The sequence below is a fragment of the Elgaria multicarinata genome, chromosome 2 (assembly GCF_023053635.1).
Source record: "Elgaria multicarinata webbii isolate HBS135686 ecotype San Diego chromosome 2, rElgMul1.1.pri, whole genome shotgun sequence".
Lineage (NCBI taxonomy): Eukaryota > Metazoa > Chordata > Lepidosauria > Squamata > Anguidae > Elgaria > Elgaria multicarinata.
The window spans coordinates 150204700-150221235 of NC_086172.1; the positions used below are offsets into that span (position 1 = coordinate 150204700).

At 44.0% G+C, this 16536-nt stretch overlaps 1 protein-coding gene across 9 annotated transcripts in view; it reads left to right on the forward strand.

Moving 5' to 3' along the window:
• The window catches only part of NRXN3 (neurexin 3), a 1089604-nt gene that overhangs the window by 877522 nt on the left and 195546 nt on the right, over positions 1–16536 (forward strand). For 8 of the 9 annotated variants that reach the window (XM_063117923.1, XM_063117925.1, XM_063117924.1 and 5 more), the window contains one exon: positions 14507–14593. The exons of the other annotated variant lie outside the window; for it this stretch is intronic. In XM_063117923.1, coding sequence (XP_062973993.1) covers positions 14507–14593 — 87 coding nt within the window. The remainder of the gene's footprint in view (positions 1–14506; positions 14594–16536) is intronic. 9 annotated transcript variants of the gene reach the window in all.

Sequence of the window (16536 nt, forward strand, 5' to 3'; positions counted from 1 at the left end):
AATTCTTGCAAGCTATCTATTCTTATTTGATGGTTCAGTTTTCCTTTATAAAGGCACATTTGAAGATAGATTAAAAACAGCTTCACATAAAGTATTCCTCACAAGGAGAAACAAGTGAAACAGCATTATCACAGCAAACCTGAAAACACAGTACAATGTTCCAGAATGCACTGCAATCTGATGGGTGGGATTCATACAACAGTAGAGTTGGAAGGAGCCTATAAGGCCATCTAGTCCAACCCCCTGTTCAATACACCTTAAAGCATTCCTGGCAGATGGCTGGCCAGCTGCCTCTTGAATGCCTCTAGTGTGGGAGAGCTCATGACCTCCCTAGGTTACTGGTTCCATTGTCATACTGCTCTAACAGTCAGGAAGTTTTTCCTGATCTCCAGCCGGAATCTGGCTTCCTGTAACGTGAGCCCATTATTCTGTGTCCTGCACTCTGGGAGGATCGAGAAGAGATTCTGGCCCTCCTCTGTGTGACAACCTTTCAAGTATTTGAAGAGTAATAGTATACAATGAAGGTAGTTATGAAATGTCTTAGGCTTTTCCTATTTCTACTGGTGTGCCATAGAGAGCCCCTCTTGAGATCTTTGCTCGAAATGGAGCTATGACACCACCCATTATAGGTGTACAGTAATAGTGCTCAGCTTTGGAAAGGCTTAAGAAACATACTGAAGCTGTGAGAGTTTGGCTTTAGCTGGACAAGAGAACTTGGGGCTGGGGGGAATATCCTATGCCTCACAGCTCTGGCATTCCTAGCTTCCTAACTGCCTCAACATCCAGAATATTCATGAACTAGCCAACTATGAAATGCATCCTGATATTTAACCTGTGCCTCTTTGTGAAAGGAGACAGAACATTCCCAAGCGCCAATGTGGATTTTAAGGGATTTGGGTGAAGCTAAACCTCATTCAAGTTTCTTATTGTTCATTTGTAGAGATATTATCTTGATGATACTATAGTTCTGTATTTATTTATTTATTTTGGTCTTGTGCTGAGGCTTTGAGAAGCTTTTCCCAGTCTCAAAGAACTGTTCAGTACCCAGTGCTAGGCTACTGTGGCAGTTTCAAGGAAGTTCCCAAATTCCAGTTGTAAGGGAGCTGTACGGAAACTTCCAAATCAATTGAATAATGGTCCACACATATTAATGGCATATACATGGCCTGGCTCAGCTCTCTCTCAAAGTCCTTTGTCCAAATTTCTTATATAACACAACTTCATTTATCCAAGTGGCTGAGGAATATCCCAAACACTAAAAAAAAAAAAAAGGTAAATAAAAGTAACTGTATGCATTATAGTGGCCATTTTGTGGATCTGTTCATTTTCATATGGTAGGGCTATTAGTGAAAATACATCCCCATGAGTGATTTTGGTATGCATGGTTGAATTATGGCAGAGTTATGAACAAAACTGAATCCAGTTTTGCTCATGAGATGGCTTGAGAGAATTCTTTAAGAAGTAGTACTTTGGCTTACGTGGAGAACAGGATTGGATTTTTGGATTTCAGGGAGCTGATACTGGTTTTGAAACTGCCACTCTTTGCCTCTGTGCTTGCCTCTATGGCCCTATGATGCTTGTTTATCCTGTACACTTGTAAATGAAGACGTTATTAGAAAGACACCATAAACCTCCAGTTTTCTTCCTCTCAAATAAGCATACCTTATTCAGCTGCCTTGACCTTTGCAGCACTTGAAGAAGGCATGTGAGACAATATATTTAACAACTGTGTTACTACAGTATGAATATAAAGTTGGATCTCAGAGACCTGGCTTCGTGTTCCAACTCTGCCATTCACTCCATATGTGGCTGTCTGACTTTGGCTAGGTCAGGCTGAGCATTAGGCCAAATTAAGAGGCAATCCAAAGGTAAGGCAATAAAAAGGCTAAGGTTAAGCACAGAGATCTCAGCCCAGCAAGAGAGCAATTCCAGGCAGGAGTAGTCACTAAATAGGCAATGATCAAAGGCATGGCTTTGCCAGGCAAGACAGAGAGTTCCAAGAGAGAGAAGCCTAGGAAGCATCCAAGGTCGAAACACAAATAAGCAGCCAGATACAAAATGCAGTCCAAGTAGTGGAATCAAGCAGGAGTCCAAAGGTCAGCGGCATGAAGCTCTAGTCATATTGCAGGGTCAGAAGTACAAGGCAATAAAGCTGGTAGAAAGACATTGTTTCCAGCAACTAGTAGGTCTCAGCTAAAGGCTTATGTACTCTTAGCAACCATGGACCCAACGAGGGCTCAGCTGCAGTTCTTCACAGGCCTTCTGGTGAATGTCCTTCTCATGAGGAGGGTCTTGCTCCTTAGGAGGCCTTTACTCTTGAGGAGTCTTTTCTGAAAGTGAATATTCATTTCTCCGGCCATGGTCTTAGCCTGTATCTTCAGGCAGCACTGTTCTCGAGATCTGGGTGGTGGCTCAGCATCCCCCTCTGATTCTGAATCAGAACTGTCCACCTTCCTTTCAAGGGCAAAGATCTGAAGCCGTCTCTCCTGAGGGCTAGGAGCTTCATGGTCAGCCCCAGGAAATGGCTTGTTCCTCTGGGAAAAAACTCAGATCATCCTCTGTTCAGGATTCATTGAGCAGGCTCAACTCCTAACTCGCTCAAATTGTGTTTTGAATGCATAAGCAATATCATGGAGTTTTAGAACAGAAAGAGAGCCCTGCTAGATCACACCAAAAGTTAATCTAGTACAACATCTTATTGTCTCAGTGGCCAGCCACATATGTACAAAAGCATGGCTGGATCCAGAGTTTGCTTCATCCGGGCAGAGCACTCCCTGAGTGGAATTCTGCTTCAGATGCTCCGGCCCAACAGGACGGGGATATTTGCTATCACCCTCCTCTTTGTGCAGCCTGCAACACCACCTCCCATGCTGTCCTACAAGGTCCCTTAAACCTCCAAAGCATCAGGACAGAGAATTGGTGAAAATCCGCTCCTGCCCCATTCTGCCGGTGGAAAAGATCTGCTGGATTGCGAGCCTTCTGCAGAGAGAGAGAGAGAGAGAGAGAGAGAGAGAGAGAGAGAGAGAGAGAGAGAATCCTTCCATTCATGGAGGGCAAGGTCTGGATGAAGCCTCTAGAGCAGCTGTTGCCTCCCAGCAAGTGGTATTCAGAGGGAGACTGCCTCTGAACACGGAGGTTTTAATGAGCCATCAAGGCTAAAAGCCTTGATGACATTTCCTTCGTGAATTAGTCAAATCCCACTTTAAAGCCATGTAAGCTAATGACCATCAGCACTGGCATACAACATAGTCTGTCACACAGCTGTTTCATTAGTCACGACTTCTTTTAAACCAATGTTCTTCAGCCACCGTGAAGCATTACTTTTGTTTACTTAGACGCACTGCCTCCCTTGTTAATTTAGGACAGATGATTTTATTTTCTTCTTCTACAGCATTCTTATTAGCATCATCCTCAAGGACTTGACAACTTATGAGGTTGTATTAATATTCCACCAGGAAGCAAATGCTTTCTTTCTGCCTGCTGCAATTTACTAGAACCTTTGAGCTACTCTCCTTTGCTTTTAATAGCAGTACATCATCATTACTGGTGTCTGGATGAAGATGCCACATTTGTCAGTGTCCAAGTTGCCCTTTTATTTCTATAGCTTAAGAACCTCTTCTGGTTTAGAAACTGACCTAATGGAATAAAGACTGTTTGGATGGAGAAGTTTATTTTTTAAAAAAATTAAAATAAGATTTTATATAAGAATACTGAAGTGTAAGGCTTATTACTCAAGATCTACCTGACTGGTTTTGTTCATTTTTGTTTTAAACTGAAGCTTGAGCAGTGTAGATGTGCAGGAAACTTTGAAACTTTTAAAAAGTCCAAAGCTCGAGCTTTGGGCAGTTTGGGAAGGGAGAGGGAAGAAGCAAAGGGGAGGTTAATGCATATACATGTAATGCATGTGATGTAACCTGTGACACAGTGTGTGTGTGTGTGTATGCATGTTTAATAATGCTTACTCCTGTGAGCACTTCGAATGCTGGGCCAATGAAAGAACAGACTGAAGAAAATTCAATTCTTGGTAGACAAGAAGGAAGAGAAGTTGAGCAGAAAAGGCTGAAAGGACATCAGAGGGAGAAGAGAAAGAGAGAGAAATCTTCCATCAAACGTTTTTGATCTAAAACTTCAAGAAATAGTAAATGATCCTTTTAAAAATAACACTTTTTTTGTTTTCACCTTTGCCGTTTATTTGTAGTACATTTATTTTAAAAGTGTAAAGATGTTCAAGTGGCAAGACAAAGCAGCAATCATATTTTATCCAGTCATTCTCAGACTACTAGCCCTCCTGCCAACATGGGATTTGCATTCGAAAGAAGAAGAATGAAAAGAAAGTGTTACTTGTGTAGGAGGAGAAAATCCTGGTGCGTTTGTGAAATCCTTAATGAGATAAATAAATTATTACAACTGGTAAGAAGCTGAATGTACACTACAAGTGAGATAGATGTGATCAAATATAAGGTAATAATAGTAATAATGACCATAATAATGATAAACTCTTGGAATTCCATTCTGTTTGATTGCTGAGTATAGAGCAGGATGAATTGCACTGTGTGTGTAAAAAAAGGAGGTATAGTGGTAAAAAAAAATGTTTGCAATAAGGCAGATGAGTTCTGCAACTGCTATAGCTCATGCAACTTAAGTGTGTTTGTATTTATTTTCTATTTTTGCTTAATTCTACCTCTGCAGGGGGCTGAGGGGCTATTCAGGGTTCTGAAGCCCCACCTTCTGGTTACTAGAAGTCTTAGGCCGTAGCTAGACCTAAGGGTTATCCTAGGATCATCCCGGGTTCGTCCCTGCCTGAGCGCTGGATGCCCTGTGTGGTGCTTAGATGAACAGGTTTGACCCCAGGACAATCCTGGGATAAACCTTAGGTCTAGCTATGGCCTTAGTGAGCCTTGCTGACAAGGCTGGCCATGCTGGCTCAGTTGTAGAATCTTCATCTGTGAAGAGACTTCCAACACATGGTTGTGCAAACCTTTTCCTGGAATGCTTTAGGCAGTAGTTATTCTGCCCCACAACTAGACATGGTCAGATGGTCCTTCCAAATGTGTGGGTCTATGGCATTCCCTTACTTTAGCTGGATATAAAAACACAAGTGGACAAAAAAATTGACTCAACAACTAAGCCTGGCCATCAAAGTGATCATGTCTGATTAAAGCTAGGATTGGATCCAGGATCTCTCTTCCATGAAAGGAACAGCACTGCTTGTAGAAGGTATGTCCACCCAATTTGCGAAGTGGTTGTCTAAAGCTCACCACACGCAGCAGATTCTCCTGTGTAGCATTTTCAGGACTCGGGGAGGGTGACGAGGAGGAGGAGGGAATGGGGAAGTCCACTTCCATCAGCACAATTGATCCAACATAAATCTGGATCCAGTCCTGGTTTATCTTTCTATTGTCTATAGTGTTTCCTTCTTACTAGGGATGTGCTCTGCTTCTCTTCGGTTCAGAGAAGCAGGAGTGAGGCAGCCTAATTCGCCTCCGGAAAAGGCGGAGGCGAAGAGAGTCAGGGGGGCTGCGGATCGAGGCGAAGAGGATCGCCTCAATCCAGAGCTTCGCCTGCAGGTAAGTGGGGGGGAGGGGACTAATCTGGCGCTGCCGGCGCCACCATCCATGCGGCAGCAGCGGCAGCACCAGGTAAAGGAGCAGGGAGGAGGGACGTTTACCTTCCTCCATCACGGGCTTCAATTGAGGCCCCGGTTGAAGCCGGAAGAGGCCTCGGCCTTCACTTCCAGCTTCAACCGGGGCCTCAATTGAAGCCCGCGACAGAGGAAGGTAAGGGGGCCAGGGGCAGGGCCGGGGGCCTGGCCTACCTGGTGCCGCCGGCGCCACCATCCATGCGGTGGTGGCGGCACCAGGTAAGGGAGCAGGGAGGAGGGACACTTACCTTCCTCCATCACAGGCTTCAATTGAGGCCCCGGTTGAAGCCGGAAGTGAAGGCCGAGGCCTCTTCCGGCTTCAACCGGGGCCTCAATTGAAGCCCACGACGGAGGAAGGTAAGGGGGCGGGGTGGGTGAGTGGCTTATCTTGCGCCACCGCTGCCACCGCCGCGACCGCCGTCCATATAGTGATAGCGGCAAAGCCGGATCTCGCTCCGCGGAGCGGAGCGGGAGATGGGTGGAGCGGCGCGAAGAGGATCGGGCCCGATCCGGATTTTCCGGATCGGGCCACAAAGCGGATTGGGGGGTCCATGCACACCCCTACTTCTTACACCCTGCCTTTTGTTTCTTGTGGCAGAAAAGCTGATGTGCATTTCTTGGTGAATCTATTTTCTACTTAGTGTGATGCTGTTTTGTCATTGTTCTTCTTTTTTCTAAAGTCAGATATAAGAACCTTAGCAGCATCAAAGAACTGGTTCATAGATTTCTTTCTTGGGCAAAATGTGCATATTAGGGATGTGCTCCGCTCCGATTAGGAGCGTAGAAGCAGTAGCGGATTGGCCTGCTCCGCCTTACCCAGAGGCGGAGTAGGAGCGGACCGTGGACCCCCTAGAAGCAAGGCGAAGAGAAGCGACCATTTTTCGGAGCTCCGAGTTCAGGCGGAGCGCTCCGGTCGCCATCTTGAAAACATTTCGCCATAGGATTGCATTGCGGCAAATAATCGCGCATAACTATTTTGTTTTTGAAGCTATCGCTCTGGAAATTCTTGTGCTCAGAGAGTCGTGGATGGGGGTCATTTTGAGACCACTCTCACCTCTCTGCGTGCTGTGGTTCACGTGCAATATTTTTTTAAAAATCGGGTCAACCGCGCGGCTCAAACTGCGTTTCGGCTTTTCGCCCATAGGATTGCATTGAGGGAAAGAATCGGGGATAACTGGGGGGGGGGGTTTAAGCTATCGTTCTGAAAATTCTTGTGCACAGAGAGTCGTGGATGGGGGTCATTTTGAGACCACTCTCAACTTTCTGCGTGCTGTGGTTCACGTGCAATATTTTTTTAAAAATCGGGTCAACCGCGCGGCTCAAACTGCGTTTCGGCTTTTCGCCCATAGGATTGCATTGAGGGAAAGAATCGGGGATAACTGGGGGGGGGTTTAAGCTATCGTTCTGAAAATTCTTGTGCACAGAGAGTCGTGGATGGGGGTCATTTTGAGACCACTCTCAACTTTCTGTGTGCTGTGGTTCACGTGCAATATTTTTTTAAAAATCGGGTCAACCGCGCGGCTCAAACTGCGTTTCGGCTTTTCGCCCATAGGATTGCATTGAGGGAAAGAATCGGGGATAACTGGGGGGGGTTTAAGCTATCGTTCTGAAAATTCTTGCGCACAGAGAGTCGTGGATGGGGGTCATTTTGAGACCACTCTCAACTTTCTGCATCGTACGGGTCGCGGGCTAGAAGTTTTTAAAAAATCGGCGGGAAAAATACCTTTTTCAAAGGGCTGAGGGGCAGAGTCAGCTCCCGGTCATGATGATCCCAAAGTTGGAGGAGGGCATAGGCAAAACAGGTAACTTGGGATTCTGGGAAACTTCTCTTTCTTCATCTGAACGGGCTTTTCCCCATGTTTTTTAACACAGTAGCCCCACCAAATGCACAAACACAACCTGAAATCATATACTAAGCCAAGAATAAGAGATAGAAACACAGCACTGCTCCCCACCCTAACCTTGGTGAACAACTGAATCGATGTGGTGCAAGGGGATGAGCTCCCCTAGGGCATCTCATCGTGGACGTGCCCCCACTCTCTCCTGCACTGGAAGGCCATAGAGCCTTCCAAAGAGAGTAAAACGGTGGAGCAATGCCTATCATGAGTTGAAGTGAATGGTCACTTTTCAGTGGTAGAGCAATGCCTGTTATGAGTTGAAGTGAGCGTTTTACTTCTTCTCAGAGCTGTTGGTGGCTGTCATTGTCTTGAACTGGCAGCTACTTCCCCCTCCCCCGGGCACGTCCCCCTATTGCTGGTAAAAGACAGATATAGCCTTTTTTAAAAAATTCTTCTTGCTGTTTATTGAGCAACACTGCTTCTTTTAATTCCACCCCTCCTTTGTTTATTGATTGATTTATTCCATTTTATATGCATTACTGGCTTATCCTTGGCTCACTTCCTTATGCCCCCAGAAATGCCAGCTGCATGCCTGCCTGCCTTCCCTCCCTCCTCCCCTGCCCACCTCGCAGGGATGTTGTGTGTGGGGTGCCCGATTTTCAAAAATTCGCCAAAAATCAGGGGATGATGGGATTGCTTTGAAACTTGGCATGCGTGTGTATATCCCCATGAGGTGTCATGGTGCCAAACATGAGGTTTCTAACTTTCACAGAAAAAAACTTGTATAATTTTTTAGCTTTCAATGCAAGCCTATGGGGGGGGGAAACGGAGCTCCGGATCCGGATCTGGAGCTCCGGGCGGAGCAGAGCGGAAGTGGGCGGAGCGGGGGCGGGGCGGAGCGGCCCGATCCGAAAAATGGCGGATCTGCAAGTGAAGCGGAGCGGGGGGTCCGTGCACACCCCTAGTGCATATAACTGCTTGTGTGCCTAGTTTATTCATATAAGCAGTGCAATGTCAGAGAAGAGGATTCTTTTGACCTCGTGGCTCCTTCTCTGTGCGCAGGAAAAGTAATGATTATTCTGTTGTTAAACTATGGCCAGATCTACACCAAGCAGGATATAGCACTATAAAAGCAATATCGAAGCGGTATAAGAGGCAGGAGCCACACCAAGCAGGATATAGCACTATGAAAGTAGAATGATAGCAGTACATGGTATGTGTCAATGGGCCCCAACAGTTGTCAGTGAACTTCAATACCACTATAAAGCAGTAGTGGTGCTCCTGCCTCTTATGTACTGCTTTCATACCGCTTTCATAGTGCTATAGCCTGCTTGGTGTAGATCTGGCCCAGGTCATATATAAGTCACAAAATCAATTGATTGGTTTTCTGGTTTATGGGAGAGGAACTGTAGTTTTCTTACAAGTTATTTCCTTTGACATTAGACTGGTCTTTGAGTAGACTATTCATATGAGCAGTTGTACATTTACGTTGGCCAGGAAAGCCAGCTCAGGGTCATCTGAATCACATGTGTAATAAACAAAATTGTTTTTCATTAGGATGGCTTTATATATTGGGGGTGAGTGAAAGCGAGAGCATTTTCGTGCTTCTGAAGTACTATTTAGAGGAATACCCATAGCTGATGCCCATGATTAAGGCAGATGCATAACTTCCTCTTTCAATTCAACTTGATAGTGATATCAAAATTCATAGAGATTGGTGGGTCTATTCATCCAGTTCCAAATCTAGGATGTCTTTCACCCAAATCTTAAACAATATTGCATGAACATAACACCCAGTGGAATCAATGGCTCTTATTTCCTCGCAATGTGTTTTGCATTGAGATACAAATGGATACATGGATTGTTTGCCAGGGGTGGGGGCTTATTAAAGTGAAGCACGTATACTGAAAGGGAAAAAAGGAATTAATATTCCTTTGGCCACAAGTAGCAAAACTAAATTAAAGGATATATTTAATGAATGTTGTGTGGTCTTTGCACTCTTTCTACTTACATGTGAAGATTCCAACTGAACTTTATTGTATAGACACTCTCCATTCATGCCTCTTCTCTCTGCCAAGAATCAGATGTTGACTCAGAGAATATAAATGATTGAATGCTCATTAGAGATGGTTGTTTCTTAAAGGGATGCTTCAGGAGTCATCATATACTCTAAGGATACCCGAAGTGCCAGAACTATGAATTTCTTTCTTTTAGGAAGCCCAGCCTAACTATAAAGTCCTTTTATGAATGATGGTTGAATGGAATTTTTCGGTAGAAATGTTACTGCTCCCTAATGAAGTCTGTGTTATTTTCATCAAAGCTGCCTCATAAAAAATAATAATTTGAAACACAAAGCATACTTTAATGAATGAGGTTTTTTGCACTTGGTACTCTTGCTTTCTTCACTAAATATTTTATGTGTACAGTGATAATGAGAAACTTGTCCTTTAACTCACTCTTGTCCAAGGACTATGGAAATGTACACATTCTCATGCACATGTTCTTAACGTATTCTGAATAATGGTTGAGATAAATGAGGAAAAAACTTAAAAAGGAACATGAAAAGATGCTAATGTTGCAATTTAAACATCTTTGAATTTTCAAATGTCCTTCAGGTTTCTTCCTAATTTTTAAAGGTATGATATTTTGATGTATTAACGTTGAAAGATGCTTTCTGCAAAAATGAAAATAACAACAATAATAATAAAATAAACTTAAACATAAATTTAAAATCAAAGACTTTAAAGTTGTGGTGGAGACTAGTAACACATTTCCTGGTTTGGAAGAAGGTCGAGGGTTTGCTTGAAACAGGTACTTCAGGTGTTCTTGTATTGTTTGAAGTACAGTATTCATGCATAAGACATGCTTCAATGTACATTAGTAGGACTCTAAGTTTTTAAGATCAGTCTACTGGATGCCTTTCTGCTCATGCCTAGCTGCTCAACCAGCTTATTCCATACGATGGTTTTCCAAAATGTAGTAATTACATTTTGCTGAATAGGCCTCTGGTCATCTGTTCCATGTAAAAATTAGAGAATGACATTGAGATCTCCATCCTCCAGCCACTTATTCCAGGATTGTCCTGCAGAATGGTCAGTGGAGGGATTCCAAAGTGAAGTGGTTTGAGAAACTGCATTCTTGAACTCCTTTTTTTTTTTGTTGTTGTTGTTAGAATTGAAATGATTCTGGATTGGTGGTCCTGTCCTGTCCAGTAACCATGCACCATAGGCGACCTTCTATATTATGAATGTGGCTGGAAACATGATAGTCAGGGCATACATCCATGACTTGACATGGCCTTCCCAATCTTAAGGTGCAATCCTATGCATGTCTAGCATAGCTGGCTGGGGAATGCTGGAAATTGCAGGACTTTTCTCTGTCTAAACAAGCATAGGATTATGTGCTTAATAACAGAAACTTTAGAAGAGTGCCAGGTTGACAGTGAGCCTGAAGTTCAAAGACAGCAGAGAGAGTACAGCAATGTACATCTGCAGTGCTTAATTAACTATTTTCTCAAAGGGACCGATATTTCTAACACTCGTGCATATAATGGCACACACCTGTGAGAAAGCTTTTGTTCTCTCTTATACAGCAAGAGACTGATCAGGGCAAAGTTTGTTTGATGAGCTGGCTCCACCATCTCCCTGCAGCTGGCAGCTCTTTTCACAGCTCACCGACCATGATCCCTACCCTTTGCTCCAACCCCACCACAAAGCGTTCACTTTTTAAACGTCCCGGCAGGAGACGTTGTAGGCTGAATCTACCAGGCTGCATCAGCCTTGCTTCATGCCTGACTGTAAAGAAACAGGCCTGATGTCCAAATGCAAACTGACTGCTGATGCTGCTTAAGCTCAAAATCGTATCACTGTCAGACAAATGCCCATCTGTCTAACGGCATAGGAATCCCATTCTGTGTGGAGGCATTCTAGGAGCAGGACAGCCAGGCTTCAAGGGCTCAGCTGAACCTGGAAAACCAGACTGCAAAGTCGGTCCCTTGCATCCCAAGGTCTGGGCCAGCCCTAGCATTAGGTAGGGTGAGGCAACCACTTCAGGCAGCAGATGCTGGGGGGCAAAAGTGTATTCCCCCCAGCCATTCTACTCTCCTAAGAGGACAAAGTTGTGTGTCCCTCACAGCATGTCCTACATTCCCTAAACTAGCCTGCTTCCCTCATGTGTGATGTAGAAAGCCAGTATTGAAGTAAGGTTCAGATGCCAGTCCAGTTGGTTTCTGTACCTGGAATGGAAAGGGTGCCATCTTGTCCCTTGTCTTAGGCAGCAAAATATCTTGGGCCAGCCCTGCCCAAGGTGATGGACCCCTTTCAATGTTAAGATAAGCAGCCCATTCTGGTTTGTTGTAGCTATTGCAAGGACAAATGGAAAAAATCATGTAATCAGCACAGGCAAAATTTGTCATTGGACGGGTTAAAATATAATAAACGAATAACATAATATTTAGGAAAATGACTTCAACCCTTCTTGCATGTCCTCAGCAGAGAAATTCCCTATATTCCTTTCTGCTTCTGGTCTGGACTTCAACATTCTTTCTACGGTAACACCTACCTTTTAAATGCTTTCCACTCTTAAGACATCCGTTGGATCCAAATATCCACCCATTAAAGAAGGCATGCAGAAGTTGGCCTTCTAACCCTCTCCTAAAATCAGTCAGAGCCATCTTCTGCTCCACTGCAAGATCTATACTCTCTCCACAAACAATTCAGAGTGACAAGAACATTCACATTAAAGGGAGCTTGGCACACCTCAGGAAGAGAGAGAGGCCTAGTCATGTGGCAGAATAAGGTGGGAATGAGGAAGTAGGGTTTGGAAGGGGTCAAATGGATTTTAGCACTTCAAGTGGCAAGGAGGGACTACAGTTGCTTGTGGTCCTCATGTAAACATATCCCCACAGAGGAACAACTAGTTGCAGAGCAGGGAGTGGGTTGGGATAGAAACATTTTCCTTGATGGTTATGGTTTGGTGTGTTTTTCTTGTAAGCAAAAATTGTTTTTACACAGGGGAGCATTCAACCATGGCATCCCTCACCTGCAGCCTGAAGTAAAGAGCTGACGCTACCTCTAATCTGAGATTCGGGAAAGCGGAGGCAGATCAGGAGAAAGGAAAGGATTGTGCTTAGGGACACCATTGGGATGGAGGCTAAATCTATCCATGGTGACCCCACCAATAGAAAAGCAAGCCTTCGGAATAGCACCCCACCCTGCATTCTGTTTCTTGGTCATGGCTGAGTGTGACGGAATACTGGGAACTAGACCTGTAGAGATAGATCAGCCCTAGCATAATCATAGCCTTCTTCAGGCATTTGCCATGAATATGTGGAAAGCGCAGGAGGCCATGTGCACAAGCTCCGCTCCAAACATCCCTGTTCCCACTGAAGGCCACCATGCAATGAGCATGAAGTTCTGAAAGGAGATCCTCAAGGCCAAACTACATGATACACTAATTGCATAGTACAGAGCTGAGTCTGATACTTTTGTTTGCTCTAGCGTAACTGCACACAGTCCTGATTTAGATCAGAACCAGAACATTCTGGGAGGGGAGGATCAAGTTCTCCACAAGTTCCCCAAAATTCCACCACCCCATAAGGGTGGAAAGTCTCAATTAACTCCAATGGAGGCTTCCCTCTTTCTTTTCACACCCTCATGAGATTGTGGAATTTGGGGGAAAATCCTGGGGTGAGGGTTAATCCTCCCATTCCAATGCATGCTGGTCTCAGTCTGGATTGGGATCACATCTAGTTACACCAGACACAATAACACTATCAGCTCAGCTACATGCTTAGCATAATGTGTAGTTTGGCCCTCAGTGTGTTCAGGTAAACATGCTTAGAATCCTAAGAATATAAGAAGAGCCTTGCTGGACCAGTCCAAGGTTCCATCTACTCCAGCACTCTGTTCCCACAGTGGCCTACCAGCTGTTAACCAGGGACCCACAAGCAGGACATGGTGCAATAGCACCCTCCCACCCATGTTCTCCAGCAGCTGGTGCACATAGACTTACTGGCCTTAGCAAGGAAAGGAAAGGAAAGGAAAGGAAAGGAACCTCTCGTGCAAGCACTGAGTCATTACTGACTCTTGGAGGGACGCCAGCTTTTCCTGACGTTTTCTTGGCAGGCCTTATAGCGGGGTGGTTTGCCGTTGCCTTCCCCAGCCGTTATTACCTTTCCCCCAGCTAACTGGGTACTCATTTTACCGACCTCGAGAAGATGGACGGCTGAGTCAACCCAAGCCAGCTGCCTGAAACCAGCTCCCGCTGGGATGGAACTCAGGCCATGGGGAGAGTTTCAGCTGCAGAAACTGCTGCTTTACCGCTCTGCGCCACACGACGCTCTTAGCTAAGGTTTATCCCGGGATCATCCCTGTGCATCTAAATGAAACACAGGGGATCCCAGGGACGACCCTGGGACAATCCCGGGATAAACCTTAGGTCTAGCTAAGGCCACTGTCTCTGATACTGGAGGTAGCACCTAGCCACCAGGATTATTGGCCATTGATAGCCTTCTCCTCCAGGAATTTATCCAACTCCCCTTTAAAGCCATCCAAATTGGTGGCCATCACCACATCTTGAGGTATTGAATTCCATAGTTTAACTATGCGCTGTCATGATAACGATCCTGATAAAGGCAGCTTACAAATTGCAGTGGCTTGCTTCTAAGCATGTGGAGGAGGGAAAGGGAGAGGGCTAGTGTGCAGCCCCATGACTTCTACATGATTTGTTTCCTTCCACATCTGTCTGATCACTTGTCTGAATTGGGTTTCTTTGTCACAGATGCCTATCAATGGCAAACACATAAAGGATGTGGATGGACAAGCTTTGTCTTAGGTTTTTAAGCCCCTGATCTTCTAGAATCCAGGAAATCTGTTATCTATCCTCTACCACGCTAAATATACATCTTAATGATTATGCATATTTTAATACCTTCATAAATAAAAGCAAAGAAACAAACCTAGGATGTTTTTTTAACAATTTCATTGACTTTTCAGATTGTTTTTAAGCTGTTTTTTAAACTTTAAAGGCAACACTGATACTGCGTTCCAATTGGTAAAACAGAAAATCCCCTTCAAATATAACCGGCCCGTAGAGGAATGGCTGCAGGAAAAAGGTAACAGTTGTTAAAACTTTCATTTTAAATCCATTTGATTCTAAACCCTCATTTTTAAAGCCTGCAAATAAATGTTTCTTAAATTAGAATCGCCTGCTGCATAAATGAGTCTTTTAATTTTCATTATAATTTGTGTCAACTTCCACCTGCCATATGTTGATAAATCATGCTATAATACATTGCTTTTAAAATGAAGTTAAAGGGACGAAATTCTAAGCTTACTATCGCAAGGCAACAAAGAAGCAAAAATTAAGAAGCCACTTTAAACAAACAAACAAACAAAAAGCAACAACATGTATTATGGCAATTTAACCACTGCATGAACGTTTTTTTAAAATAAATAAATATTTAAACTGCATCTATATCTTTAGCATCAAAGTTGTCTTAAAGTTGTTTGGAAACTGACTTGTTCAAGCACTTCTTTTCCGATTCTGTTTTCCCTTAGTACAATTTTACTACTGTGACTGTCGTATCCTCTTAATGTAGCTAATCTGTTTTGGTTGGGTTTTCCACCCACCCCTTAAAACTTGGGGGACATCATTTTAAACATTTGCATAGACTACAATAGAGAAGAAGGTGAAAGTGATGTGTTTAATGTTAAATGTGAATGTTTTTCATACTAAAACATTCACTGCACTGCAGGGATCAGTTTTCATGCATACTTCACACAACCCCCTATGGAATCGGAGAATTATGGAGTGGGAAAGGACCACAAGGATCATCTACTCCAACCCTCTGTAATGTGCAGGGTGGGGGGCATCCATGTGAGGTGGCTCCAGAAAGGGAGAACCCACAACCTCTGTAGGTAGACTGTTCCACTGTTGTAGAATTCTGCTGCTCATGGATAATCTAAGGGCATGTCTACACCTGCCTTTTCCCCCGGGATCATCCCTGTGCATCCAAATGACACATACGGGATCCCAGGAGCATGCAGGGATGATCCCTCCATTTTCCTGGGATAATCCTTAGGTATAGAAAGGGCCAAGAAAACCCATGGATTAGCAGAACAAATCTGTGTGTTCATTGCTACAGCACATGTTGTACATGCATAAATGGGTACAATAGTGATGCAGCAGAGATAGTCAACCTTGATTTCCAGACTAGCTGTTCCCATCTTTGTCTTCAATCCTATTCAGACTTACCTGGGAGTAAGCCTCATTGAACTCAATGAGACCTACTTATGAGTAGGCATGCATAAGATTGAGCTGATACTGCAGATCTACATCTAAATGCAAGTGTGAATCCATATCAAAGAAATATGCACACACATTTGTGCAGTACCATTTTGCACTGGCCATTTCTGGATTGAGCAAACCATGCTTGCTCTTTTATAATAAGCAAGTAATATGTAGCCTTCAGGGGTTATGCATATAAGCACACAGATAAATTCCACTGATTTAACAAGACTTCTGTGTGTGCTGAAGTGCTTTCCATTGGGAGGAGATTGGGAATGTTCTACTTTACAGGGGCATGCTCCAAAGTTTATGGAAATTAATGAAGAATTTATACTGGGTGGGTGGGTTTCCAAATGGATATTAAGCATCTTTAACTCCCACTGAAGCCAGTTGGACCTCACAACAATTAAGGCCAAAGCTAGATCTAAGGTTTATCCTGGGATCATCCAGGGTTCACCCCTGCCTGAGCACTGGATCCCCTGTGTGTCACCTAGATGAACAGGTTTGACCCCTGGATGATCCAGGGATAAAACTTAGGTCTAGCTTTGGCCTAAGTCTCATTGAGGTTGGTTGCCATGAAGGATTTTCCTAAATGTCAAACTTTGTAGCCATTCTGCTTTCTTTTAAATCAGATTTAGGCTTCCTTTATTTGGCCTGGGGGAGGGGGGAGAGGACAAATAGGAAAAATATTGGCATCAAATCCAGAGTTGTTGTTTTTTAAATTGCCAGACTTCAAAAATTCCCTCAAAGGAATGAACACAAGCTCAC